This window comes from Gossypium raimondii, chromosome 2, assembly GCF_025698545.1.
Source record: "Gossypium raimondii isolate GPD5lz chromosome 2, ASM2569854v1, whole genome shotgun sequence".
In the NCBI taxonomy this organism is placed as follows: domain Eukaryota; kingdom Viridiplantae; phylum Streptophyta; class Magnoliopsida; order Malvales; family Malvaceae; genus Gossypium; species Gossypium raimondii.
In genome coordinates this window covers 40,070,438-40,096,760 of record NC_068566.1, presented here as the reverse complement: position 1 = coordinate 40,096,760, position 26,323 = coordinate 40,070,438, and the positions used below count along the sequence as shown (strand labels likewise).

Genomic DNA, 26,323 nt, shown 5'->3' with positions numbered 1-26,323 from the left:
GATGGATCATCAAACTTCACGATCCCCATATTAATGAACTTTTCAACTAACTTTTTAAAGGTAGTGCAGTTTTCAATCGAGTGTCCCGTAGTTCCTGCGTGATACTCGCATTTGGCATCCGCGTCATAGCATTTGGGGTATGGAGGTTGCATGGGTTTTAAGTAGAACGGAGCTACTATATGTGCATCAAACAGTTTCTGATATAACTCCTTATAAGTCACTGAGATAGGTGTGAACTGAAGTCTTTCTGTGTTCGGCCTCGAGTTGGATTTTTGATTCGAAGGGCTTTGATAGCTTGCTGCTACTGTCTTTGGCTAGCCCACAGTGACTGATTTTGAATGCCCTTTACTATACAAACTCAGGTTGCTCACTTCATTTTCTTTGTGCTTTAGGGTTAATCTTTTAGCACCTTCCCCCGCATCTATCTTCCCACTTCTTATGGTGTTTTCAATTATCTTGCTAGACATTACCATATCTGAAAAGCTCATAGTAGCACTTCCTAACATGTGGTTAATGAATGGAGCCTTCAAAGTGTTGATGAAAAGCATTGTGGTTTCTTTCTCCAAAAGAGGTGGCTGGACTTGCGTTGCCACCTCCCTCCATCATTGGGCGTACTGCCTGATCGTTTTGTTTCTTCTCCATGTTCTGTAACATGATTCTATCGGGTGTCATATCTGTCACATGACGATATTACTTCATAAAAGTTTGCCCCAAGCCTCTCCATGAACTAACTTTAGCACGACTCAGCTGATTGTACCACTTGGCTGCAGACCTGATCAAACTGTCCTGGAAGCAATGGATTAAAAGTTGATCATTGTTGACGTATCCTGTCATTCTTCGGCAGAACATAGTGATGTAAGCTTTCGGACAACTAGTCCCGTTATATTTTTCGAACTCTGGCATCTTGAACTTAGGCAGGAGCACTAAATCAGGGACCAAACTCAAGTCCTTGGCGTCGACTCCATAATGGTGGTCGGTGTTCTCCATGGCTCTAAATTTTTCCTCTAGCCATTTATACCGGTCCTCAAGTTGTTTTGGCAGGTCTATTCTTGCTTTTTCCATTTCCACCATATCATCGAGATCAGGGACCACAGGATTGGTGGGGTTGTCCCCGGGATTAGAACCTGAGCCCGTTTGAAAGTGCATCGGTATCGAGGCACCAGTCTGATATTGAGGTTTAATATTGACGGGTATTCTTTGCGGGCACACATCTGGTTGTGCCTAGGTGCTAACTGGGGTGAAACCCAGAGGATAAGCAGGGTCATCGTGATCATCCCCAGCATCAACTACAGGGCTTTTTCCTTTATCATTCCCTCTAGCCAATAACTACTTCAATTGGTTCATCATAGCTGTCTGGGAGTCTTGCATGTCCTGTTGGATTTTATCTAGTCGTTCCTGCACCTGCACCTGATCTTGTATCTCTTTCTGTAATTGCTCCAATCTTTCTAACCTCTGATCCATTGCTTTTATTTGGTGACAGATACCGTAATGATATTTGGCTGGCGGATTCTTGTTGGTTTCCAGGGTAACTGAAATAATTTTACCTAATTAGGGTCCTTTTGTGAAAATCTAATGCATATGATGCAATGTAATGCATAGGTATAGAATGAATGCAAAAAGAAAAAGAGGCATTGATTCTGAATTCAATTCCATTAGAACAATTTTTCTAGAAGATAAATTTCTTTAAATAAAATGGAGACTTATACGGCCTTGCCCGCATACTCCAGGCGAAGACATCAACCCCTTTCTTCATATCTGGACGTTAAGATCAAATCTTGTAAACTTTCCATTGGATGTCCCTACTAGTTCCTCTTTACTTGATCTGGGCTGTGAGTCATTGCTGCCTTATCTTCGTGATGCTCGTTGGCTTCTTTAAGAAAGTTCGACGGCTTTCGAATAATCTTTGTCAGCTTGAATTCTCGGGCAACAAAGCAAAGTCGTCTAGTCATTGATTAAACTATCATCATTCTCTTATTATATTTTCTTAGACCATATTCAGACAACTGTATTGTCATCCACTTTATCAAGAAACCCATTTTCTTATGACAAGCTCTCTATTTAGCAACTGAACGTGAATCAATACCTCTTTTTTTATGATGAAAATGCAATGTAATCATAACCAAAACAAAAGAAAACAAGTTAGTACAAAGCAAAAGCAAGCAAGAATAAATAGAACACCTATTCGGGTGACCACTAGGGGTTTAAAGTGGTTCTATCTAGGGTAGGCTCTTAGGTTCACTATATGCGGTTCGGCTCTAAAGCAAAGGTAGCTGAACCAGCAGATTCCTCGATCCTCACCCATTATAGGCTCATATGGACCGAGTTCAGTTCAGGGGGATACATTTCCCTATGGCTGCACGGAGATGAAAATTTCACGAAGACATAGGTATGGATGTATCCCGGAAATGATCCACTATCTTGCACGGAGGTGAAAACCTCATGAAGGACTAGCTTCTCAATCCCACTTAAAAGGGTGTGACCAACGGTCATGCAATGCAATGTGCAAAAAATAAAAATAAAATACAGAACATGATGAAAAATATAACTCAAAATAAAGGAAATGCAATGAGAGGATCGTAAATTTAAATCGAATTTTCAACTTTCGACAAAAAGATAAGAAATAATCAACACGTGGCTTGACTCTCTTCTAATCATGTTCCCCAGTGGAGTCGCCAAGCTGTTGACACCATTTTTTTGTGAAAACGGGGTTGATTTGGATTTTAAAAATGAAAACGAAAATGGGAGTCGCCACCAATCTTTTTTGATGAGGTGTGATTGGGTCACCTCGAAAAGTGGTTGTTTTTAATAAACGATTTAATTTATTAAAACAATGCTTTGTGAAATTCAAAGAAACAGGTTCGAGAGTCGGTTACGCACAAGGAAGGATTAGCACCCTCGATACGTCCAAAATTGGTACCTAGTTGACTACTTAATGTCTTGGTGTCGAAAATTAAAAACTCGAAAAGAATTTAAAAATACGGTCCCTCTTTATATTGCGTTATTTTAAAATTATTCGAATAAATCAAAATGGAAAATGCCTCCTTATCTCGAAGTAACAAGATGTCACATCCAGTAAGTTAGGACACGACACCTCGTATTTTTGAGAGTAAGCTTGCCTATTATTTTTTACTTAAACCTCATTTATTTTAATTTAAAAAGGATATTCGGTTATTTAGGTTTAACGCGAAAAAGATCGAAACCCAGTAAGTTAGGGCACGACTTCTCGAATTTCTAAATACGGAATATTGCATTCATTATTGAAAGTTTAAAAGGGTATTTGGCCATTTGGTCGAACGAGAAATCGAAACCCAGCACGTTAGGGCACGTTTTCTTGAATTTTCCAAACGCAAAATATTGCCTTAATTTAAAACTTTTCCCCTTTTGAATAATTGCGAGTACAATACTCGAACGAGATGCATTTGTTTTATTTAGGACAAAATACAATGATTTATTATTGGGGTGTACAAAATCGAGCGTAACTTTGAAGTGATGAAATGAAATTGAATGATAACGGAACATGGCATAACAATTTATAAATAAAATGATACATCAATGCATGACAAATATACAAGGATACAAATAAGCAAATTATAGTACGCACAACGGCAATGAACACACAACATATCTAATTTAAATACCAACATTACTAACCAAAGGAAAATAAAACAAATATATATATATAACAATCAAAAGTAAATAATAACTTAACATGAATGATTAATAAGAACAATACATAATAAAAGTTTTGAATAAACAATATACAAGAAAACTTAGAATAAATAAATATAAAACATTTTAAAGTAAATAATTTTATATAAAAAATAAGTACAAACCGTTTCAAAGAATATATACATACGTATGAAAATTTAAAAGATATATATATAATAGTTTACAGTAAATAATAAATAAATAAAACTTAAAACAAATAATAATAAAATAGTTTCTGTTTTTTTTAAATAATAATAATAAACAAATAAATTAAATGGACCCAGGACCAGACTGAAATTAAAAACAAAATTAAATGACAGATTTTAAATAAAAGGACAATCGGGACCTGAACTAAATGCGCGCAGAGAGATAGGGACTAACTGGGCAATAATCCCCATCCCCAAAATGCGGCGTTTCGACACGGACTAAAATGAAACCTGAATTAAATAATTGGGCTAAAATGTAAAAGAAACGAAGGTCGGATTGCATTAAGGCGTTGATGGGGAACCCCGGATCTAGACGTAAGAGAAACACAAATTAGAAATAAAAACGAGAATAAATAAAATTAGTTAAATAATAATAATAATAAAAGGATAGATTTGTCCTATGGAACCCTTGGTTAACTTGCAACCAAAAACGCCAATGATTTAGCGGCTCCCTACGAAATCCCTAGAAGAAGAACCTCTAGAAACACCGATGAACGGGAAAGAAATTTGAATATTTGTAACTCCGAAATACCCTCGAAAGTAACAAACTCCAAACTAAATAGCAAGAGAAGAATCACTCTACTCTCAAAAATTTGCCTCACACAAATTTGGAAGAAAACAAATACTCTCTTTTTTATCTCCCCTCCAATGTGTAGAAAGCAAGCCTATTTATAGGCAAATTACAAGAGTAATTGAATCCTAATAAAACTCTTTCAAGAGTAATTGAATCCTAATAAAACTTTTTAAAATTATCTAAGAAAATAAAATAAATAATAACCTAACCAATAAAATTACTTAACTCATAAGTGATGTGTCCCAACCAATGAAAATTAAGTAAATAATAATAATAAGATACATAAAAGATTAATCCACCAATTTATGGGCTTTCACTATTCCAAGATTGGTCCAGTGAATTGCATTCCCGTATTTGTCAACATCACGAACATGATGACTTAAATTTGTAGCAACAAAGTCTTGGACAAAAGCATTCATCTTTGATTTTAATTGTCGTGCCTTGCTTCGAGTGATTGGACCACAAGGAAAAACAACCCCTTGAGTGTCACCTCTTTAGCTCGTATCAGGCGTAAAAGCGGATGGGCTGAACATGCAATTAGCCCCTCCAAGCAAAAGCACGCGGATCCTCAGCGCCACTGGGTCGGGTCTTCGGGTCAGACCTGAAACGGCGCCGTTTTGGCCACTGATACTAAGGCCCAAAACGACGCTGTATTGTAGCTTATATAAATAACAAAAAAAAATAAAAAAAGCATTTCCTTCAGTTTTTAGAAAAAAAGACAGAGAGAGTGGGGCCTCTCTCTCTCGGTCTCTCCCCAAATCTGGCCAACAGGGCCGTCGCTTGTGCCGGCGTGATTCCACCGTAAGGGGTGGTCCGATCGACACGGAGAACGCGTTTCCGGTCCGTTTTTAAAGCGCTTGAAGGCCTAAACCTCTGGGCTTCAAGGCCGAACGGAGAAAACTCCATGTCCCCCCTTTCACGTCTCGATGGGCTATTTAGGCGACCCCAGGTGACCGTTCTTCTCCCTCTTTTCCTTTTTTATTCTTTTATTAATAGTTTTTTTATTTGTAAAAAAATTATAAATAAAATAATTGAATGAATCGAAAAAAAAGAGTAGGAAACAACAACCTTTTTGTTCCTTTTTTATTTCTGATGTGTTTTTTACAAAGAAAATCGAAGAAGCATACAAGGGTGATATTCTAGGCCTTTATAGCCAATCCACACAACTTCTTAATTTCTATTTTTTTGTCTTTTTGCTATTTGTTTGCTTTGTCATGTTTATTGCTCTTTGCAGGTGTCAGAGGCATGGCAGAGGCTGTGATAGGCCAACGGCGGCGGTGGCTGGTAGCAGGAGGAGCGGCAGAGGCGTGCATGCGTGAGGGGAGGTGAAGCGGCAGCTAGCTTGAGGCTAGGGTTTCTACCTTTCTTTTCTGCTGAATGTTTATGTTGTATTGGGCTATGGGCTACTAAGGTTTTTGTTGGACTGGTCTGATTGAATAGTAGACTGGACTGAATCGGGCTTTGATTTTATTTATTTGGTTTAGGTTTTATTTGTTTGGCATTGGGCCTGGGCAAAATTTGGTTGTACATTATATATATATGCAAGTGGTTGAATTATGAAATGAAAATTTAAGAATTACGTAAACACATTTGATATTTTCAGTTTATCCGACTAGCGCTAGGCACAATTCATTGTCGGTTTATCCGACTAGTGCTAGGCACACATTTGACATTGTCGATTTATCTAACTAGTGCTGGCCGCAAAACATTGTCGATTTATCCGACTAGTGTAGGGCACACCTATCATCGGTTTATTCGACTAGCGTTGGGCGCAAAATATTGTCAGTTTATCCAACTAGTGCAGGGCACACCTATCGTCGGTTTATTTGACTAACGCTAGGCGCAAAACTTTGTTACGATTTATTCGTCAGGTACCAAGTGCCAATAACAAGTTGGTCAATATCATTGATGTTTAACCGATCCCTTGATTATTGTTGGTAAATGAGAGATAACTTGAATTGTTTATGAAATATTCATGATGAACTTATGGTACACTATATGGTAATAACCATTACATGTTAGATATTTTAAATTAATGGATTATTAAACACATACGTAGTTCTTTGAGTTAATGACATTATTTATTATTTGATTATCCTCTTGTGTGTAGGTTAGGTACTTATATTTTGGCTATCGACTCAACATCCAACGCTAATCCCGAATTCAATGTTGGTGATTCTCTCTTTTATGTTTTGGCATGTACCTAGGATGTTAATGTTGAAAAATGGTAATTTTGGTGTATAGTTGATCTTAATGAAGGTTACATGTATTGGATGTTGTCATGTAAGCTTTTGAGTTATGTTTTGTTTAGTATAAATGCTTGTAGATAAATTATGGATAAATATATGTTTGTCTTATGAGCTTAACTCTTTGGTTGTGTATTGTGTAAGCTAAGTAGTTGGGATTGTTGTATGGTTAATGTGGTAAATATGATTGTTGGTGATTGATGTTTAGGTATATGTGTGTGTGTGTGCGTGTGGAAGATTTTGCATGTTATTATATGTATGAAATGTTGTGTCAATGAGGGCACATTGGTTAGTCAATTAGGTTGTTATAATTTGGTATGTTATGACTTTTTTTGAGGTGTATTCAATGATATTTTAAGGTTGGTTAGGGGTTTGGATTGATGACCAAGTAAGGTGGAAAGTTTACATTGGTTTTGAAGCAAATTGTGGTACACATGGCCTGAGACAGGGGCTGCCACAAGGCCGTGTCTCATACACGATCTATCCACATGGTCGTGTGTCTTATTTTTTTTAGGTGCAGGTTTCACACGGTCTGACACACGACCTACAACACGGCCGTGTATTTTAAAATAGTTTTTTCACACGGTTTGAGACACGGTCAACAACACAATTGTGTGACCTTTATTCAAATATACACACGGTCGTGTATCTAGATTTCGAATGTGAACATGATCTAGGTTGTGACACACGTCCGTGTGTCCCTTATTTTCAAGATTTTCAAATTTTTCCTAATTTTTATGTTTTGTTCCGAATTGATCCCGGAATGTTACCAATCTATATTTAGGGCCCCATAAACGTGGTTTAAGTGTATGCTTGTTATATATTTAGAATGTGATTTGATTATTTGTAATTATAGATGAATATTTGTGAGCAGTAATATTAAATGTTTAAAAAGTTATCATAATACTTCGTGACCTTAATTTGGTGACGGCGACGGGTTAGGGGTTTTACATTTAGTGGTATCAATAAAGTGAATGGTGACTAGTTGCTTGAACCATCACTCTTAAAGTCAATACCAAAAAAATTATACACATAACCGTAAAGTATTATAGTAACAGCATGTTTGGTTGGGTGTATTTATACCAATACACCCTTAATCGGTGGGCCCCACTTAATCCTCCTTTAATCTTTTGTTTGGTTCAGGGTATTGCTATTACGGGTCTAATACATTACTGACCTTAATCCCCAAAATCCACCGATTTCTAATCCCTTTCTTTTGCTCAGCTTAGGTGCTGCTTCAAGTTTTATACCCTGTTTACCCTCCCGATCGACGCTTCCAATTTGCTCCCTCTGTCCCTCTGCCCATAATACTCTTCAGCAATATACACACCGACGCACAAGGAAAGCACTGTTGGTAAGCCTTTGTTTCTCCTACCCTGAACTTTTCTCCAGAAACAATCACTCTTATCATGTTTTTCGTTTCCTTCATGTAAAGCAGTTGCTATACTTTGCTGGGTCGTTTTTTTTCTTTTTTTTGGTTTTCGTCAGTGATGGGATGTTCTAGTTCGAAGTTAGAGGATCAAACCTCCAAGGAATGTTTTTGAGGTGATTAGAGAGATACAGGTTCAGTTTGTTAAAGCTTCTGAGTCAGGGAGTGAAATTGCAAAGTTGCTTGAGGTGGGAACACTTCCCTATCACCGTAAACATGGTAATGATTTTCATCATTATTTTACTGGATTGTTGTCTTATTTTATCTATTTGCTCTAATAGTAATACTAACTGCGGGGTTTGGTATCTGATCTGCAACAGCTTCGAAGATGTTGCAAGTAGTTACTCTTTTGTTATCATTAGTATCATCTCAGCCATCTACTTCTAAGACTGATTCATGGGCTAACAATACTGATCCGGCTTTTCTAGACTTCAATGAAGAATTGGCCAAGAAACAGAGAAACCTTTCCTCTACATTGCAGAAGTTGTATCTTTAGGAAAAGAAACTCTATTATTTTGGTTGTTCTGTATATTTTATTTGTTAATTTGAAGCCTTTATGTTTCTCTTCAGTTCTTGGAAGAGTTCAAGTGGCTGTGAGATTACGTCCACATAATGCAGAAGAGTCAGTAGCAGATGCTGATTTTGCTGATTGTGTAGAACTTCAACCAGAGGTATTATGTTACTATCTGACAGTTGGATATGCAGGGAATACAATTCTCAGTGACCTTAATTTTGTTAGATGTCTTTATCTGCTTTCTTTTATCTGTTTGATCTTGAAGTACAAATGATTGAGGAAAAGCTAAGAGAAGGGCATATCGATTATATTTTGTCAGGGTTGGCATCTTGAGGGATGCATCAGCCTAAAAGTGAGTTTATTCAAATGAAAATGGAGAAAAGTAGCAAATTCTTGAATAATTATCACTTCATTTCAATTAGTCAAGAAAAATTTAGTTTCTAACCACCTAAGAAAAAGTGAAGTCGACATGCTTGTACTTGTGCACGTAGCTCACCTAACTAGCTTTTAGATTTATTGAAATTAACTCCCATCCAGTTTCTGTAAGTGTTTATTACTTGATTTTGGTGAAGTTCTCACCAATGCTTCAACTTTTCTCTTTCAGCTTAAAAGGTTAAAGCTTCGCAAAAACAACTGGGACACAGACACCTATGAGTTTGATGAAGTGCTGACAGAGTTTGCATCGTAAAAGTGTGTGTATGAAGTTGTTGCAAAGCTAGTTGTTGAGGTTTGAGTACAGGGCTTTTCTAATTGTACCAGAATTTGTTAGAATTTTACTTGTTATTAGTTTTCTTCCTTGGCAACAGCAGAGGCGGTGGCTGAAAATAGTTTCAACCTATCATTGTGTTTTGTGTCGGTCTTCTCCCAAGTTATCAATTGTTTTGTTCTGCTGTACATAACTGCTGTGTTTGGTCATAGCTTATAAAGGATTTGGTGCCTTTTTTGATGCATTATTCATTTTATTAACAAGGTCATTGTGTATTTGTGTTCATAGGGTATTTTGGATGGTTACAATGGGACAATCATGGCTTATGGTCAGACTGGTACTGGAAAAACATATATTCTTGGTCGACTTGGGGAGGAAGATACAGCTAATCGTGGAATAATGGTCCGTGCTATGGAGGACATTTTGGCAGAAGTTTCACCAGAAATTGATTCTGTTTTGGTCTCCTATTTGCAGGTTGCATATTAGATATTCTTTTCTGGGAGATACATATTACTGCAGATCTTGGTGTTTGATTTCTGATATTGTCATGAATTGTGCTAATTGGTCTAAGCTTACTTTTCTTTTAGAATTTTTTTATCATTTTCTCCAAAGTTACAAGAGTTTTAAATTTTAATGTGCCTAATAGCTCTGTTCATTGAAAATTTTTGCAGCTTTACATGGAGAGCTTACAAGATCTTCTTGATCCTACTAATGACAACATTTCCATTGTTGAAGAGCCTAAATCTGGAGATGTTTCACTACCTGGGGCTACCCTTGTAGAAATAAGAGATCAGCAGAGTTTTATGTCAATTTTTATTGGTTTATATTTGGTTGATTTTCATTTCACTGTATTTTCTTAGAATATGTTTGACTATCTATAAATTATATTACCTGTAGATATTTTAGTTTAACTTGAATTGTGTTCTTTAGTTTACCTTCTGCTGCGCGATTGGAATGGGTCAGAAGATTTCTTTCTGACCATTAAAAATCAATGTTCAAACTTTTTGATGTTGTAAAACTATATAACATATGGATTATGATATAGAATTTCATTTTCATCTAACATTTTCTTAATATAAGTTAATTATGTTTATGCAGAACATAATTATCAAGTTATATTATAATTTTAGTAAATTCATATAAGAACATTTTATTATTAAGAATTTTATGAAATTATATATATTATTAAATTATATTTAATATTAATTATTTTAAATTATATAAATTCATATAAGAAAATTTATTATCAATAATTTTATGAAATTATATATCATTATTAAATTATATAACATATTAATTATTTTAAATTATATAAATTCATATAAAAATTTATTATCAAGAATTTTATGAAATTATATATTATTATGAAATTATATTTAATAATAATTATTTTAAATTATACAAATTCATATAAGAAAATTTATTAGTTATAATTATTTTAAATTTTATTAAATCATATATTTTAATTAAAATATATTTTATAGTACCATATATTATGATTTGAGTAAATTCATATAAGAATATTAATTATTAAGAATTTTATTAAATTATATATTTTAATTATAATATATTTAATAATAATTATGTTAAATTATATTTTATAGTATCACATATTATTATTTGAGTAAATTCATATAAGAATATTGATTATTAAGAATTTTATTAAATTATATATTTTAATTATAATATATTTAATAATAATTATGTTTAAATATGATTAAATTATTTATTATTGATATTAATAATCTTATTAAAATTTAAATAACAATAACAATAATCATTTACCCAAACAAATTTATGCTAAGGCTATTCTAGTCATTTTAGTTTTTTCCATCATGCTATTACACCTATATTCCATTCAACCAAACACAATAATACTCTTACGCCTCTATTCCATTACATTCAACCAAACAATTGATTTGCTATTACGCCTCTATTTCATTACAGCGAACCAAACGTGCTGTAAGAGTTTATTTGCTTTAGACTGTTGTATCCATGTTCTCATCCCGTTTCATAAACATTGTACGAGTGAAAACCATAAAGAAAACTTTGGTTGAAGCGACACCACTTCATGTCCATATAGGTGGATTTCATGACTATTAATGTTCATCCATTAAAAGTAAAACTTATCCTCCTAAAACATAAACACTAAATCCTGATTCTTAGTGCAAGTTGTCATCCGATAACTTGTTATTATCCTTTGAATCTCAAAACTAACTTTTGGCTAGAACAAGGTAAGGTTTCCATTATCAATGACACAGTTAGAATGATTTTAATCCCATACTAGTGGTGGTACTTTCAACCAAATCCCTGAACAAGAGATCTCTTAGCCATTCCACTTCATTGCCAGTAGCTGCCAAGGCTATAAATTCAGCTTCTATAGTTGAATGTGAGATGCAAGTTTGTTTCTTGGAAGCCCAACTAATGGCTCTACCTCTGATCGTAAAAATCCATCTCGATGTGGACTTATTGTCACTTAGACTTGTAATCCAACTTGCATCCGAGTAACTTTCTAGTACCGCAAGATAATCACTATAGAACAATCCCAAAATTTTTTTGTTTTCTTAAGGTAGCCAAAACTTCTATAAATTCCTTTCCAATGATCGATACTAGGACAACTTGTAAATCTCGCCAATTTGCACACGACAAATGCGATATCAAGTCTAGTCCAATTCATTGCATACATTAGACTTCCAATTGCGCTGACGTACTTAAGTTGCGCTATAGTCCTGTCATTATTCTCACTTAACTTAACATTTGAATCAAATGGAGTGTTTGAATCCTTGATATTCAAGTGTTTAAACTTCTCTAATACTTTCTCGATGTAGTGAGATTGACTTAGTACAAAACCCCTTTCATGCTTTTGCACCTTTATACCTAAAATTGTATCTACCTCGTTGAGATCCTTCATCTTAAAATTCAAGGCTAGATACTCTTTGGTCTTACGAACATCTTCCAATTTCGTCCCAAAAATCAATTAACCATCTACATAGAGACAAATAATTACACTGTACCTATCGGTGAATTTAGTGTAAATACATTTATTCCCGCCATTATGTAAAAAACCATATGACAACATAACCAAGTCAGATTTCTCATGCCATTGTTTAGGTACTTGTTTTAAACAATATAATGACTTTAGAAATTTGGGGAAGATACACCACATCACGCTTCCAAGTTTCCTCTTCAATATGCAAATGCCTAAGTATTTTCTCCATAATGAAGTCCCCTGCTATATGCAGAAGTTTCTTCCAATAATTGTTCCAAAACGAGGGAAACTTCGAGATAATTGCCCCGACTTGTAACAATTCCTGAATAACAACTTTCAGGTCACAAAGCCTGCTTACAAGGACTTGTAGTTCATGGACTATTGAGAATTTTGAATTCAAAATACTTCATCATTAAAAATTTATCGGTACCTTATTGCTCAATGTTGTATTTCTCTTCAAGAGCTTTCCATATTTCCACCAGAGATTGTATCGACATGTAGAGATCATACAATCGATCAAACAAGGTGTTAAGGATGTGTCCACAACATGTGAAATTGTCTTCCTCGCGCTTCTTCTTGAATTCGCCCACTTTTGCAATTCCCCCGGGGTTTGTATTGGGGGAGGGATCCTCCACAAGTTGAAGGTTTGAATCCAGAGCGTACGCCACATTCAAGACGGTAAGAAGGAACAACATCCTGTCCTTTTAGCGTTTGAATTTTAAGTAATCAAATCAGTCAAGTTTCACAAACTCTTGGTTCATCACTTTGAACGCAGTGGTAGCCTCCGTCGCCATCTTCAAATTTTTCTCTTTGATTGTTGGAGATTTGAATGGAGACGATAGATCCATAGACAATATGGAATTAAAACAGTAGACTTCGAGGGACGGGTGACGCTTTCAAAGTGAACAATTTTCCTTACACAAAGTTGTTAGAGGGTTTAGACAAAGGTCCTACCGGGATTCAACGAAGTGTTTTTTATTTTCTTTGATTAGCAAAATTGAGGAATTCCCTACCTCTTACTCTAATTTATGAAATTGGATTGATTGTAATTATCATCTTTTGAGCACCATAGTCTCTTTATTTATATGCACTCAATGGACACTATTGAAGAGTCACAACCCTTTCATATTGGACATACTTCTTAGAAGAAACATGTCCCATGGAAATCAAATGTATCCATTGGATGAATGAATCGTCACTTTCTAATCCAAATAACTACTAATGAATCACACTGAGTGATCCATTAATAATATCTAATGAATTTGCAATCTACAATTTCCAACAATTTATTCAAACGTCAAAGTTTTTCAAATGATTTTTTGGGTTTTTGATTTGGGAATTCTAATTAATACAAATGGTTTTTTGATTCACAAATTGTAAATATTTCATAAGCAGTAGGAGTTTTTTTTTTGCCAAGACTATAAGATTACACTTTCGAATAATGATTTTTTTAGAGAACAATGGTTCTTGTCAGGGTTTAGAGGAAATTTTTCGTTTGTTTGAACAATTTTTTTTTTCAGTTGAATGGATTTTCTTTGGATTTAGAGATGAGTTACATTTATTTTCATATTACTTTCTTTATTTTCAATATATCGAAAAATAAATATTAGAAATTATTTAATATTACTCTCACGTTTTATCTTTTCTAGAAGAGAAAAAGGGGGAATTGCTAAAAGGGGCCTCACATAGCCGATCAAAAGTTAGGCGGACCCTTATTAGCCTACACGACATGTCAGTAAAAGCAAACAGTGTTAGAATAATGGAGCAAAATAATTAAAAAAAGAAGAAGCAAAGTACAAAAATTAAATTGGACATTTTGAAAATATAGGTATTACACTAGAACAAACACTTAAGTATAGGGTCTTTCGTGCCATTATCCCTATTTTAAACAGAGCACTTAATATTATGATTGGTTGAATATTGCAGCCAACTAGTTTAAGTTAAGACAAGACAGTATCGGATATCTAATGCATACGTCTCTATAAGTAACAATTAATTAGTATTATTTTTCTGAAACTTTAACATAAAAAACATTTTTAAACATCAGAAGAGGCGCACGAGCCACGTCCCCTCCCTTAATTTTGGTCAACCTATATTCATATTAAATTAAATTAAATATCAGTTAATTTCAGGTTAAAAACAATATCTGTATATATTTTAAAAAAACAACAACAACCTGAATTTGGAGAACCAGACATGTAAAAAGACAGCAACTAGAACCCTGCTGAACTCTGCTCCTGCACATGCCCTATTCCCTCCACCAAATGGTATGAATTTCTTTGCCATCGTATTGCGCTCAATGTTCTACATTAATATTATATATTTAATTTTTATATTATATAAATTTATGGACAATGCTAGAAATGTTATGCTAAGGGACCGAAATAAAATTAAAAATTCCAGAAGGCTAAAAGCATCAATTTTGTATTCAGGTTGGATGAATATTAGAGTTTAAAATCTTATTTTTTAAATTTAATATTTTTTATGTCAACACTTTAGACTTTAAATATACAACAAACCTTCTTATTTGAAAGTATAACTTGGATTAGAACAAATTTATAACAGATATTGGTATACAATTTGTTATGATACTCACTATTACCGACCCATAATCTGAATGGGTCCGGGTTGGATTCTACACGGTTTACATATCAAGCTTGTACATTGAGCTCACGTATCGAGCTCGCATGACACTAAGTGTTTATAAGAGGGTAACCTACACCCTCCCATTAGATCACACGTGAGATCGCACATGGGATTGTGCGATGTGGGTTCACACGTCACTCCATAGGTGAATCCCTATTGTATAAACACGTGTTAAGTTTAGAGTAGGGTACGTGATGGCATATATAGAACCTGCCTAAGATATTTCATCAATGAACATTAACTATATCATATAAATATACAACTTTGCCATCTAAAAAAGACAGAGAAAAACACTCAACACAGTTATAAATAAAGATTGTTATTGTTATACCTTCCATCTCCAAGGGTTGAAGGCAAGAGGATCTTCATAGGTATTAGGATCAAGATGAAGGACAGCGGGAATAATCAATAGAACCCAACCTTTTGGTATGGTATACCCTGCAATTTATAATTTTAAGGGAATAACTTATATTAGGATGATTATAAAATATGTAATTTTTAAACATCAACAAGATAATGTTATATCATCAGTTTTTAAAGACATATAAATATTATTTTACACTCAATCACATATGATATCATCTCTAATTTAATTTAATTTAATTTAATTTTTATTAAAATAATTAAAAATTTGGGGAACAATGTTGAAACTATATGAAATTAAATAACCAAAAAACATTGAAATTATATGCAGGTTCGAATCTTGAAGACAATATTGTTGGGATGAATAGTTACGAACCCCTAACATGGGCCGTGAAACGAACATTATAAAAATAATAAAAATCATAAGAAAAAATTGAAAAAATAACTAAAATCAACCATTAAAAATTTAGGAAAAAAACTCTAGTAAAAAAATTGGAAATTGAAAGTTATAACCACCATAGGTGGTTTTATCAAATTCTGAAATTTGATTAAAGATAAAAATAGAAATAGAAATAGAAAATTAAAATTAAAATTAAAAAGAAAATAATATTACTTACATAAAAATTAAAAGAATTAAAAAATTAACTACATAAAAATAAAACACGATTTGAAAGTAAAGAAATAAAAGATGATTAAATTTATAAAGAAAAACTAAAGATAATTTCAAAATTATAGAAGAAGGAAACATGTTTGTTTATTTATTAAAATTTTTAATTAAAGTTAAATTAAATTAGAGAAGATAATAAATATAGATGAGTGTATAATAAAATTTACATTTTAAAATTGATGATGTGGCATTATATTATTGGTATCTAAAATTTATATATTCTAAGATCCTCCTAATATAATTTATATCCTAATTTAAATTAAGAATTATCAATGATCCTTTAATTAGTAACGAATAAATGGTTCAATTTTATTTTTGGTCTATCTATTATGTTTAAATTTAAAATTTAAAATTTATACTTTAATATCATTTTATTTTAAAACATATTTTTTTCTGGTACAAAAGTGAGGGAGGGGGAATTACATCGATAGAGTACAAACCTTGATCATTAAGGTGTCAGCAATAAAAATAATAGACGAAAAGTAGAAGAACATAAAACACAATTTAACCACTAAATAATGATATTATTATTTAAAAAAAAGAAGAAATAGATAAAGTAGGTACCGTTAACGGGAATATCAGCTATGGTTCTTCTGAAGATCCCAGGAAGGAAATTACCTAACATAAGTGTCTCGTTAATGACCTAATAATATAGTAATAAAATTAAACACAATGTAATTAATTAAGAGAAATTAGACAAGTAATTAGGTGACATAACTCACGTAATGAGTAAAAGTCATGGATTTGTAATCATCCCAAGAAACTCCAGATTTGGCATCTTCTCTCTTCTTCACAATTCTCTCATGCTCCTCCTAATCAACCAATTCATTTTACTTAATTTGTTTCATAATCAATTAAAAGTTTTTTTTTACTAAATTTTGTCATCAATTAATCATTCAAAACCAATGTTGCATGCACGGTAAAAATATCATAGATGTTCTTATATTAGAAGTCGAATTGTCTTTTATCTCGTCTATTCAAAAATGGACAATCTAGTTCCTGTACATTAAATTAAAGAGCTAATTAGTCCTTTCTGTTAATATTTTCATCCATTTGTACTGTTAAAATCTGGCGTGGTTGATGAAGTAACCAAACAGTGACATGCATGTGACGTGCCATGTGCATACAAGATGATGTATAGGGACCAATTTTTAATAATAGGAAATTGATGAAATTTTCAACAGAAGAATTGATTAACTCTTGGATCTAATATACATAGATTAATTTATCTATTTTTTTATGTAAAAGGATACAATACAATCTTACTTTTAATACAAGAGCTACTTTTATCCAAGATGTAATAAAAAAAATTAAATGTTGGATGATAAGGTTTAGAGTGGTATATATTATGTCTACTGTTAGTGAAGTAACAAAAAAAAATCGAAATGACATGTGTGTTTAAGGTGCAGTAAAATAATTAGAAAAAAACTAGAAAAACATTTGAAATTTGTTTGGAGAATGATTATATATGGTTATTAAAAATAAAGCAAGCAAGTAAATACATACAGTTAAATGTTGCAACGCTGATGGGTTGTCCAATAGATACTTAGCAGCCAAAGTGATAGTTGGGGCAATAGTCTCAATGGTGGCAATAAGGAGTCCAAATAAGGCGTGGGAGACGAATTGTTTGGTCAAGCCTGCTTCCTTTCCCATGTCTCCCACCATTTTCTCCAGCAAATCTCCTTTATCTGTTGGATACAAATTCATTCTCTCTTCTAGCACCCCACTCGTCAGCTTCAATGCTTTCTCTTTCTTCTGCATACGGAAATACTCGTTAACATGTTCAAATTTAACTTGACAACTTATACAGAAAAAAAAAAAAAGCATTGAGTTTATATCTTTTATAAATATGGGTTAATATATATTGAGTTACTTGAACTTGACAATTTATATTTAGTACCTAAATTTTTTTTGGACTTACATGGTATTTGAAATTAGAAACCTTAAGCTAATTTGGTACTTCTTTTAAGTACCAGATTAACATCGTTAAAATATGTTGATGTAGTATTAATGACTAATAATATTGTGACATGTGGCAGTCTCACATTTTAGCATGTGACAAAAAAATATAATATTTATAAAAACTATAATTTTTTTTGCCACATGTCAAAATGTGAGATAGTCACGTGTCACCATACTATTGGTCATTAATGTCATGTCAACATATTTTAACGGTGTTATCAAGTACCTAAAAAGAGTATCAGGTTGGTTTATGGTTTCCAAGTTCAAGTACCAATTATATCTAAAAACAAGTTTAGGTTTTAATTTCATGAAATTGCCATGCATATTTATAATTATTTATTCATGTACCATGACAAAAATTGTATAAGAAAGTAAGGATGAAGTTTGCCATGTATGGATATGTTTGCCTTTAGACATTTGTAGAAAGCGGTCCCAGGAAAATATACGGGAAATGTCATAAGTCCTTGCAAGATGTCGCTCAAATCATGACCTAAATTTTCTTCTGGTACACAGCTCATCAGAATCTTTGAGGCCGTGTTAAATAACATCTGAAAATCAGAAATGTTACATTAATCAACTGCTAATATATATTAAAAATTAAAAGAAAAACATTGGTTTATATAAACTTAAAAGAGTTTACTTACAGAAGCAGTTTGGTGTTTAAGATCAACCTGAGGCAGCTTGCTCCAGTCCTGCAATTCATGGTTTATGACATCCTCAAACTGAGACAACAGCTTGTGTTTCAGAGGCTCATGTCCGAAGTGACTGAGGATGACGCGCCTGAAATACTTGTGGAAGTCGCCACCTATGTTTTTCATGTCGTCTTGGTGAACCAACTTGGCCAGGGAATCCATGTAATATAGTTCGACAAGTTTGTCCTCTTGTTGCAGCACGAAATAGTTGAAATCTGGATCTAATGATACCACCACTGGTCTCCCTGCTAAACTCGTCTTGAACAATGAACCATACCTAAAATTCCACATATATATTTTAGGACACGATATTGTCAATATAAGGAGGAGACCCTCTAAAATTCCACATGTGGGTTTGTGTGGTTACCTTTTCATTCTTTGAGCGACAAAAGGATGGATGTCAATGGAGTTGGAAGTGACAAAAAAACTAAGGGTCTCTCCTATAAGTGGGAGTCCCATGGAACCTGGAGGGAGTTTGCCGTTGCATTTAGGGTTCCTCCACCTGTGAATCCAGTTCCCCAAACTTGCACCAAACAAAGAGATGATTGAAAACCAAAGATACCACCACCACTGCTCCATTTTCTTTTTCCTAGTCAAGGGAAGCAAAAGAAAAGATTAATATCTAACACAACTGCTTGCTGCTTAATATATTAAGCAGGTAATTGTCTGTTGGATGTTAATAAATGTGCAATAACTCGTTTTGGATCGAAAAGCGGACTTATTTTTTTCTCAAATCCAATCCAGTACTTAAAGAAAGGTTAATAATCTGGGTCCGGCTCAGTCCATATTTGAGTTTTTTAGATTAGTTTTTTATTTAAAATAAATTTTAAATATATATAATTCACTAAATGCATTATAAAAACGTTAAAATAAAATTTTTCAAAAGCATTAAAAAATATTTATATTAAAAAATACTACTATAAATATGATAAATATTTTATTGTATTAAATATAATTTTTAAAATTTTATATTTTGACTTAAGTTATTTAGCTAGGTAAGTTTTTTTCAGGTGTTGGACAATGTGTTTGATTGTTATTAGGTTAGTGATTTAATATAAATATATATAAATATTATTTAACATATATAATTAATTTTTATAACATAATATATTCTGGCTAGACAAGGCTTGAGTAAATAAAATTTATTCAAGGCTCGGCCCATACAAAAAACGAACCTTAAATTTTACCTACCCATTTTTTGAAGAAGCCTTCAAGCCTGGACAAATGACCTGGCCTATAAGTAAGTCTTATTCCTAATGTCACATGCCTATATAGTCTTACGTACGTAATGTTTTAATCTATTAAAGGATTAATTATGCAAACGACCTTAAACTTAACCCTTTTTTCAGCTTAGGTACTTAATATTTTTTTTTTGTCAAGAGAGATATTTAAATTATCAATTTCATCTCATTTTACCACATTTGAACAAAAAAACTTTAGATACTCAAACGAGAAAAACAATATAATTTGAGCGTCAACTTTACATTCAAGCCTTTATTAAATAATATATTTAATTTAATTTAATTTAATTAATACAATTAAAATATATTAACTATTTTAATAATTAAAATATTTAATAATAACAAACTCTGATCTTAATAAAGTTTGAATGAAAATAATGATGAAATTCATCACTTGAGCAATCAACTTGAGAGTATTTACTCAAACTTTCTTGACTATTCTTTCTCTTTGCTTGATTTGCTTAATAGTTTCCATGCTTTAGCATGTTAGGGAATTTTTTGGGATTCTTAAACTTTGAGAGGTCCGACTTACTTAAATAATTTGAAGCGAATTCATTTGATTTTGCACTGAGCTCCCCAAAAGATAAGGTAGGTCAGACAGGCCAATAATAACTGAGGAACCCATGATGATGGTGTTATGAGATTGGGTGGGGGAGAATATTTGGCCAAAAACTCTAACACCATGTTTGGTTGGGAGAGATGAAATAGCATTCCCCCATTATACATTGATCGATAAACCATTCCTTTGTTTGATTGAAGGTAATACATAATATCTGCTTTTGTGAGACAATACTTACAACTACCAATAGTTCTTTCCCAACTCATAAATAGGAGGATAATGCGTTTCAAGACACTTGAACTCAGGTCCTCCTGCATTAACAACGATATTCGTGCCAATCAACTAAGACTCAATCGACATATTAAAAATGTTATTAAATTATATTTAATAATAATCATATTAAAATTTAATAATAACAATAATCATCTACTTAAAAAAATCTGTTAAGAGTACTCTGATCATTTTAATGTTTTTCCTCATGCTATTAAAACATCTACTTCATTTAACCAAACACAAAAATATCATTACATATCCATTTCATTTCATTCAACCCAAACAATTGAATTACTATTTATATTTCTTCTCTATTACAACCCATTTAATTTTAATGAACCAAACCTGCAGTAAAAAAATAAATAAACGGCATTAATGTTACATTGAAAGTACATAAACGGGTACTGACACATTTGGGAGGATGATAGTAGGCTTTTGACATTTACTCCTACCCATGTGCTTGTGTCCTTTTTTTGGTTTTGTTTGTCTTTTTTCTTTACTTCTTTCAGTTTTATATTTTACTACATTAAAGGAATTTAGGGTGAGTTTGGATGGGCGGTGCGTTTACTTGTGGTTAGTGTAAAAACAGCGGTGGTGGTGAGATTAGATACTGTAGCGATACTGTAGCGATACTGTAGCGTGAGACAAAAAGTAAGATAAACGCACCGCACAGCACCCAATCGCCCATCCAAACCCATCCTAAGTCGAAGGCTTTATATTGATCACCAAAGTGATCCTATAAAATGATTCTTTTTTACTTTGAGTTGATTTGTATAAAAAGTGCTATTTTGTTTTTAGGTAAAACATTCATTAATTTAAAATGACTTTACTTAACAATTCAATTCTAATTTTATTAATGTGGTGTTTTGAAAAACGGTTTAGGATTTTGAAGAAAGTCTTATCAAAACTTTAAGAAACTTTAAGTATTTTATAAAGCAACGGAAAACATTTAAAGAAATGGTTTTCTAAACCAGAAAGTATGCAAATATCAGAGTAATAACTAAATGTCATGCTTAAAATAAATAAGCTAAACAATCCCAAAAAAAATGATTAAGGAAAACTTTAGTGGAAACTTTTAAATAAAATCAAAATAAGCTGCTAATCCGAAGGTCCTCCAATGCCATACCGAGTCCTAGTTCTCTGCGCTACCTAAGAGGTAAGGAAAAGGGAAATGAGCTTACAACGACTTAATGTAAGACTAATCTTAAACCATTATATATATAATCGTCAAACAATACAACATTTATAGCATAATAACAATTTAAGCATAATGAAAAGAACATATAATAAATCAATGCATACATAATATATATATGATGCAATGAAAATTTCCCACTCGTCCATCCTATTCGTCCCTGAGAATCGCTCGGCACACCAAATATACATATCAATAACTGACCATCTCAGGTTTTTTTCCAGTGACGATGGTCGTTCACTCGTCATCTGTGACGATGACTTTTACTACAATAACTTACCATCCCGGCTGTGTGGTTTCGATGGCTTTTTACTACAATAAATATCATCCTGGCCATCCTGGTCATCCTGGTTTGGTGACTTTTTAACCTACCATCCTGGCTTATCCGGTTGTGATTACATTGCCGCCTACTTCGTGCAATATTAACTTTTGGTATGAACTTAAATTGCCACTATCTCCTACGAAACTCCTCTGTTCTCCGTACCTAATTTCATGTAATTATGCAGATATACTTAACAAAATATGTTTTTTTATCAACAACCGATGCTATGCTTGTCAAGCACACTCAATATTTGATACTAACATTTAATGGCATGTATTCATGCATTCATATCATTTTCACATATACAATTTCTTCATGTAGCTAAAGCTCGTGTCAATTTATCATTATTATATTATTTAACATGTTTATTTGACTAACACATACATAACTAATTCATATGTAGGGTTCACTCATATATGGTTCGTGTAGAATTTCTCATAGGTTCGCATAACTAATTCATATAGGTTTGCATGATAACCATGAAGGGTTCACATAATATTATTTAAGGGTTCGTATGTTAGCACATATAGGGTTCACACAGTACAACATATAGGACTCACACATATTCACTAAGGGTTTGCGTTATAACACATATAGGGTTCGCACATAGAGGTTTGTACAGATGAGTTCGCACTACATGGGGGTCGTATAAATATAGGGTTCGCATATCTTAGAACTTGTAGGGTTCGCGTAAATAAACTTATAAGGTTCGTAGGATGTTATTTCACATGATAATTCCTATGGGTTCGCATGATGCATAAAGCTCGCTTATAGTCACTAAGGGGGTTCGCATATCCTGCATTAGGGGTTCGTATAATAAATCCTATACTATATTCTTTGGAGTTCGCATAAGGGTTCATATATAAACTAGGGTTCGTATACAATCCTCTTATGGGTTAAATTTGTTAAATTAGGGCCAAAATGGCAAAATGCATAAATTTTGAGGGCTAAATTTGTTACTATACCAATTAAAATTATATACAATTGACAGAAAACATTAACGGTGATTAATTATCCTTGGTTGCTAGTGATAGCAAAAACCCCTAAATCCGATGGGTTCTAACCTGACCCAATCCGTTAGGGTTATTTTTTTTTTGAAAAATCGAGTTCAGGGTGGGTCAAGTTTGAGGTAAATTCGCCTTATCTCAACCAAAATATTTACAAAAATGCCCTTAATATATATAAATGCATATTAAAATTTTTACTTTCAATAAATAAATATATAAATATGTATATATATTAAGTTTTAAGTCTAAACTAAAATATATAATCTTATTTGCTTCAAAATTAAAAAAACAATACAATTAAACTAAATTCGGGTAAATTCTCCTATAAAATTTTGGATTTGGGGCGAATTTTTCTTAAAATTTGGGGTTGGGTTAGGGCAAATTGGTCAAGTGTCGAGTCAAGTTAAAGGCTGGCAAAAATTTGCCTCGCGCTATCCCATTGTCATCCTTATTAGTTACTTACTTTCAAAATTGACAAGAATTAAATAGTTCTAATTTTTAAATAGATCAATATACTTAATATCGATATAGTAAGGGATTGAAAAGGATTTTTTGCCAAAAAAAAATTATGTACAAAAGTAATAATTGGATAAAACTTTGAATTCCAACAAAATCATAATCTTTAAAAAAGCACTGCGTCGTACCTAACTTGTTGGTTGTAGGGAGAATAAAATCTTATTTGATTGAAAAATTTGATAAAAAATTAAAATTTTGAATTAAATAGTTTGAGTTATTTGGATAAATTCAAATAGAAAATTAAATTTTTTTGTTTAACTCGAATATGAATTACACAATTGAGTTATCCAAAATTCGAATAAGAAAAGACAAAATTACGTCGTTTTGATAAATATTTACCTTTTCTACAGTTACAAGTCAAAATTATTAAGTTAAAAGGAAAACTACGTCGTTTTGATAAATGTTTATCCACTAAATAAAAAAGCAAAACCATTATATTGTTTATGTAATTAAATAATATTGTACTATAAAAAACAAAACCATTATATTGTTTATGTAATTAAATAATATTGTACTTTGTCAACTAATTAAATAATCGGTCCATGTAAATATAATATTAAGTATAGATAATAGGATTCGTTAACTCAACTCGATTTGACTTAAAATTTTTTTGACTCGATTAAAAATTTTAAATTGAATTTAGTTGTTAAAATATTCGACTAACCCAAAATTCTTTTACTTAATTCAACTTGATCAAATACTCATTCTTAATTGATTGGGTTGAGGCTTTTTTTAAGACTCAAGTAAATCATGTATCGTCAATGCATGGCCGAATATCAAAGACAAGTAATTGCTCCTGTCAGAGTTAGCTGAAAATTCGGGTACAATTCTTTAAAGTTCCAATTGTCATTTACTTGATTGGTACAGCACAATAATTGAAGGGTGAAAGTGCAAAGAAAATTGATTTGATGAATTTGTGTTTCCCCCAAGTTTTCTTAATTTGATTTTTTTAATAAAATTTATAATTTTTTATAATAAATTTAGTAACATTTTTAATTTAATTTAATAAATTAATATAAAGTAGTACATAGATGTTAATTTGGTAAAATAATTATAATATTTAATACAAATTGAGTGTTTAACAAATTGAGTGTTTAACTTATTTTATTTTTTCTAAATGTTATTTTTGGTGATAAGATTATTTCAAATTTAAAAATTACATTATTTACCATGTTTAATACAAAGTAGTATCTGGTGATCAAGATTTTTTCTTTCAACAACAATATATAAATTTATGGTTAAATTTAAAACAATATTAATCTAGTAAACAACCAAAAAAAGTATATGGTGAGGTTTTCGGATTTTGATGGCTTTTGTTTGAGTTCTATTTCAAATTATTCTAGGTTTAAGTTTTATATATTACTTATAAACCCTAAAAAAATGTATGAATAAATAAAGTTTTGAATTCAATTGGTTTTATCAATTGTCGAAACCTTTTTTGAAACTCGACTTTTTATTTTAAAAATGGAGATGGAGTCGTCACCAATCCTCTTTATTAGGTGTGATTAGATTACCTCGAAACTTAGTCATTTTAATAAAAGGGTTAGATTTACTAAAACGATAATTTTCTATCTACGAAATCTAGGAAATAGGTTCGGGGGTCGGTTACGTATGAGGAAGGATTAGCACCCTTATAAAACCCAAAATTGGTACCTAGTTGATTACTTGATGTCTTAGAGTCAAAAATTGAGAATTTGGAGAAAATTTAAAATACGATCCCCTTTCACGTAAGGTTATTTAATGACGTCTAAATTCAATTTTAATGAGGAGGTTTCTTATTTCGGGTTGATCAAGATGAAAAGTCATGTCCCGTAAGTTGCGGCACAAAATCTCGAATTATCAAAAATAAGAACACTCATCGTTTAATTATTACCTAAATCTTATACATTTTTTAATTTTTTTAAAGAAAAAGGGACGTTCGATTATTTCGATTCAAGAAGAAAATCGTACCCCGTAAGTTAGGGGCACAATTTCTCGAATCCCGTAATTAAAGAACACCGCCTTGGTTCAAATTGCTGAATATACATTGTATGAAAATGAGTAGCTTCTAACATGACATACTATAGACTTATTCAAACACAATACATTAGATGGAATACACAAGTATGTATAAACTTGTTATATGATATCATAAGAACATAAATAATGCAATATATCATAACAAAAATAATAATGTTGTAAAAAATAATGTCAACTAGTGCTAATAATAATAATTAAGGACCAAATAACAAATTGTGCAATTTAAAGGGCAACAATATAAATAACATAAATTAAAAGTGTAGGAATTTTAAAAAAGGAAATAAATATGTTGAATAAAATAAATATAGGACTAACTTGAAATTTAACTGAAATTTAAAGTGCAAATAAAAAAATAAAGAAGAAAATAAAGGACTAAATTGAAATGAAATAGAAAAATGTAGGGACCCAAGAAGTTATTTTCCCCACCCTAGTACACGCGTCATCCCTTTAGTGGGTTAACAGTGGGTCAAGGGACTGATTTGTAAGAAA

General features: G+C 32.2%; 2 protein-coding genes across 3 annotated transcripts; one reads left to right on the top strand and one right to left on the bottom strand.

Annotated features, from left to right (window-relative positions):
* Positions 1–9,130: 9,130 nt before the first annotated feature.
* On the top strand, positions 9,131–10,396 carry LOC105788742 (kinesin-like protein KIN-UA). The gene is made up of 3 exons (XM_052627509.1): positions 9,131–9,404; positions 9,672–9,857; positions 10,055–10,396. The coding sequence occupies exons 2-3, from the start codon at positions 9,702–9,704 to the stop codon at positions 10,241–10,243; spliced, it is 345 nt and encodes a 114-aa protein (XP_052483469.1). The 5' UTR covers positions 9,131–9,404; positions 9,672–9,701; the 3' UTR covers positions 10,244–10,396.
* Positions 10,397–14,166: 3,770 nt separating this feature from the next.
* LOC105788741 (beta-amyrin 16-alpha-hydroxylase CYP87D16) lies at positions 14,167–19,376 on the bottom strand. Of its 2 annotated transcripts, XM_012615784.2 has the most exons (9): positions 19,070–19,368; positions 18,655–18,979; positions 18,418–18,558; positions 17,555–17,803; positions 16,771–16,860; positions 16,613–16,691; positions 15,350–15,456; positions 14,549–14,676; positions 14,167–14,462 (listed from the first exon to the last, which is right to left on the bottom strand). In XM_012615784.2, exons 1-9 carry the CDS (start codon positions 19,279–19,281, stop codon positions 14,375–14,377), a joined length of 1,419 nt encoding a protein of 472 aa, XP_012471238.1. In that variant the 5' UTR covers positions 19,282–19,368; the 3' UTR covers positions 14,167–14,374. The 2 variants fall into 2 exon arrangements, with proteins under 2 accessions (XP_012471238.1, XP_012471239.1); XM_012615785.2 differs by lacking the exons at positions 14,167–14,462; positions 14,549–14,676 and adding an exon at positions 14,893–15,171 and having other exon boundaries at positions 19,070–19,376.
* Positions 19,377–26,323: the final 6,947 nt, after the last annotated feature.

Coding starts and splice junctions, on each gene's coding strand:
- LOC105788741 (XM_012615784.2), bottom strand. CDS start 19,281: ATGGAGCAGTGGTGGTGGTATCTTTGGTTTTCAATCATCTCTTTGTTT. Junction 18,980..19,069: donor GTCGCTCAAAGAATGAAAAG/GTAACCACACAA, acceptor GTGGAATTTTAG/GTATGGTTCATTGTTCAAGA. Junction 14,677..15,349: donor TCAACCCTTGGAGATGGAAG/GTATAACAATAA, acceptor ATATTAATGTAG/AACATTGAGCGCAATACGAT.
- LOC105788742 (XM_052627509.1), top strand. CDS start 9,702: ATGGCTTATGGTCAGACTGGTACTGGAAAAACATATATTCTTGGTCGA. Junction 9,858..10,054: donor TTTTGGTCTCCTATTTGCAG/GTTGCATATTAG, acceptor AAATTTTTGCAG/CTTTACATGGAGAGCTTACA.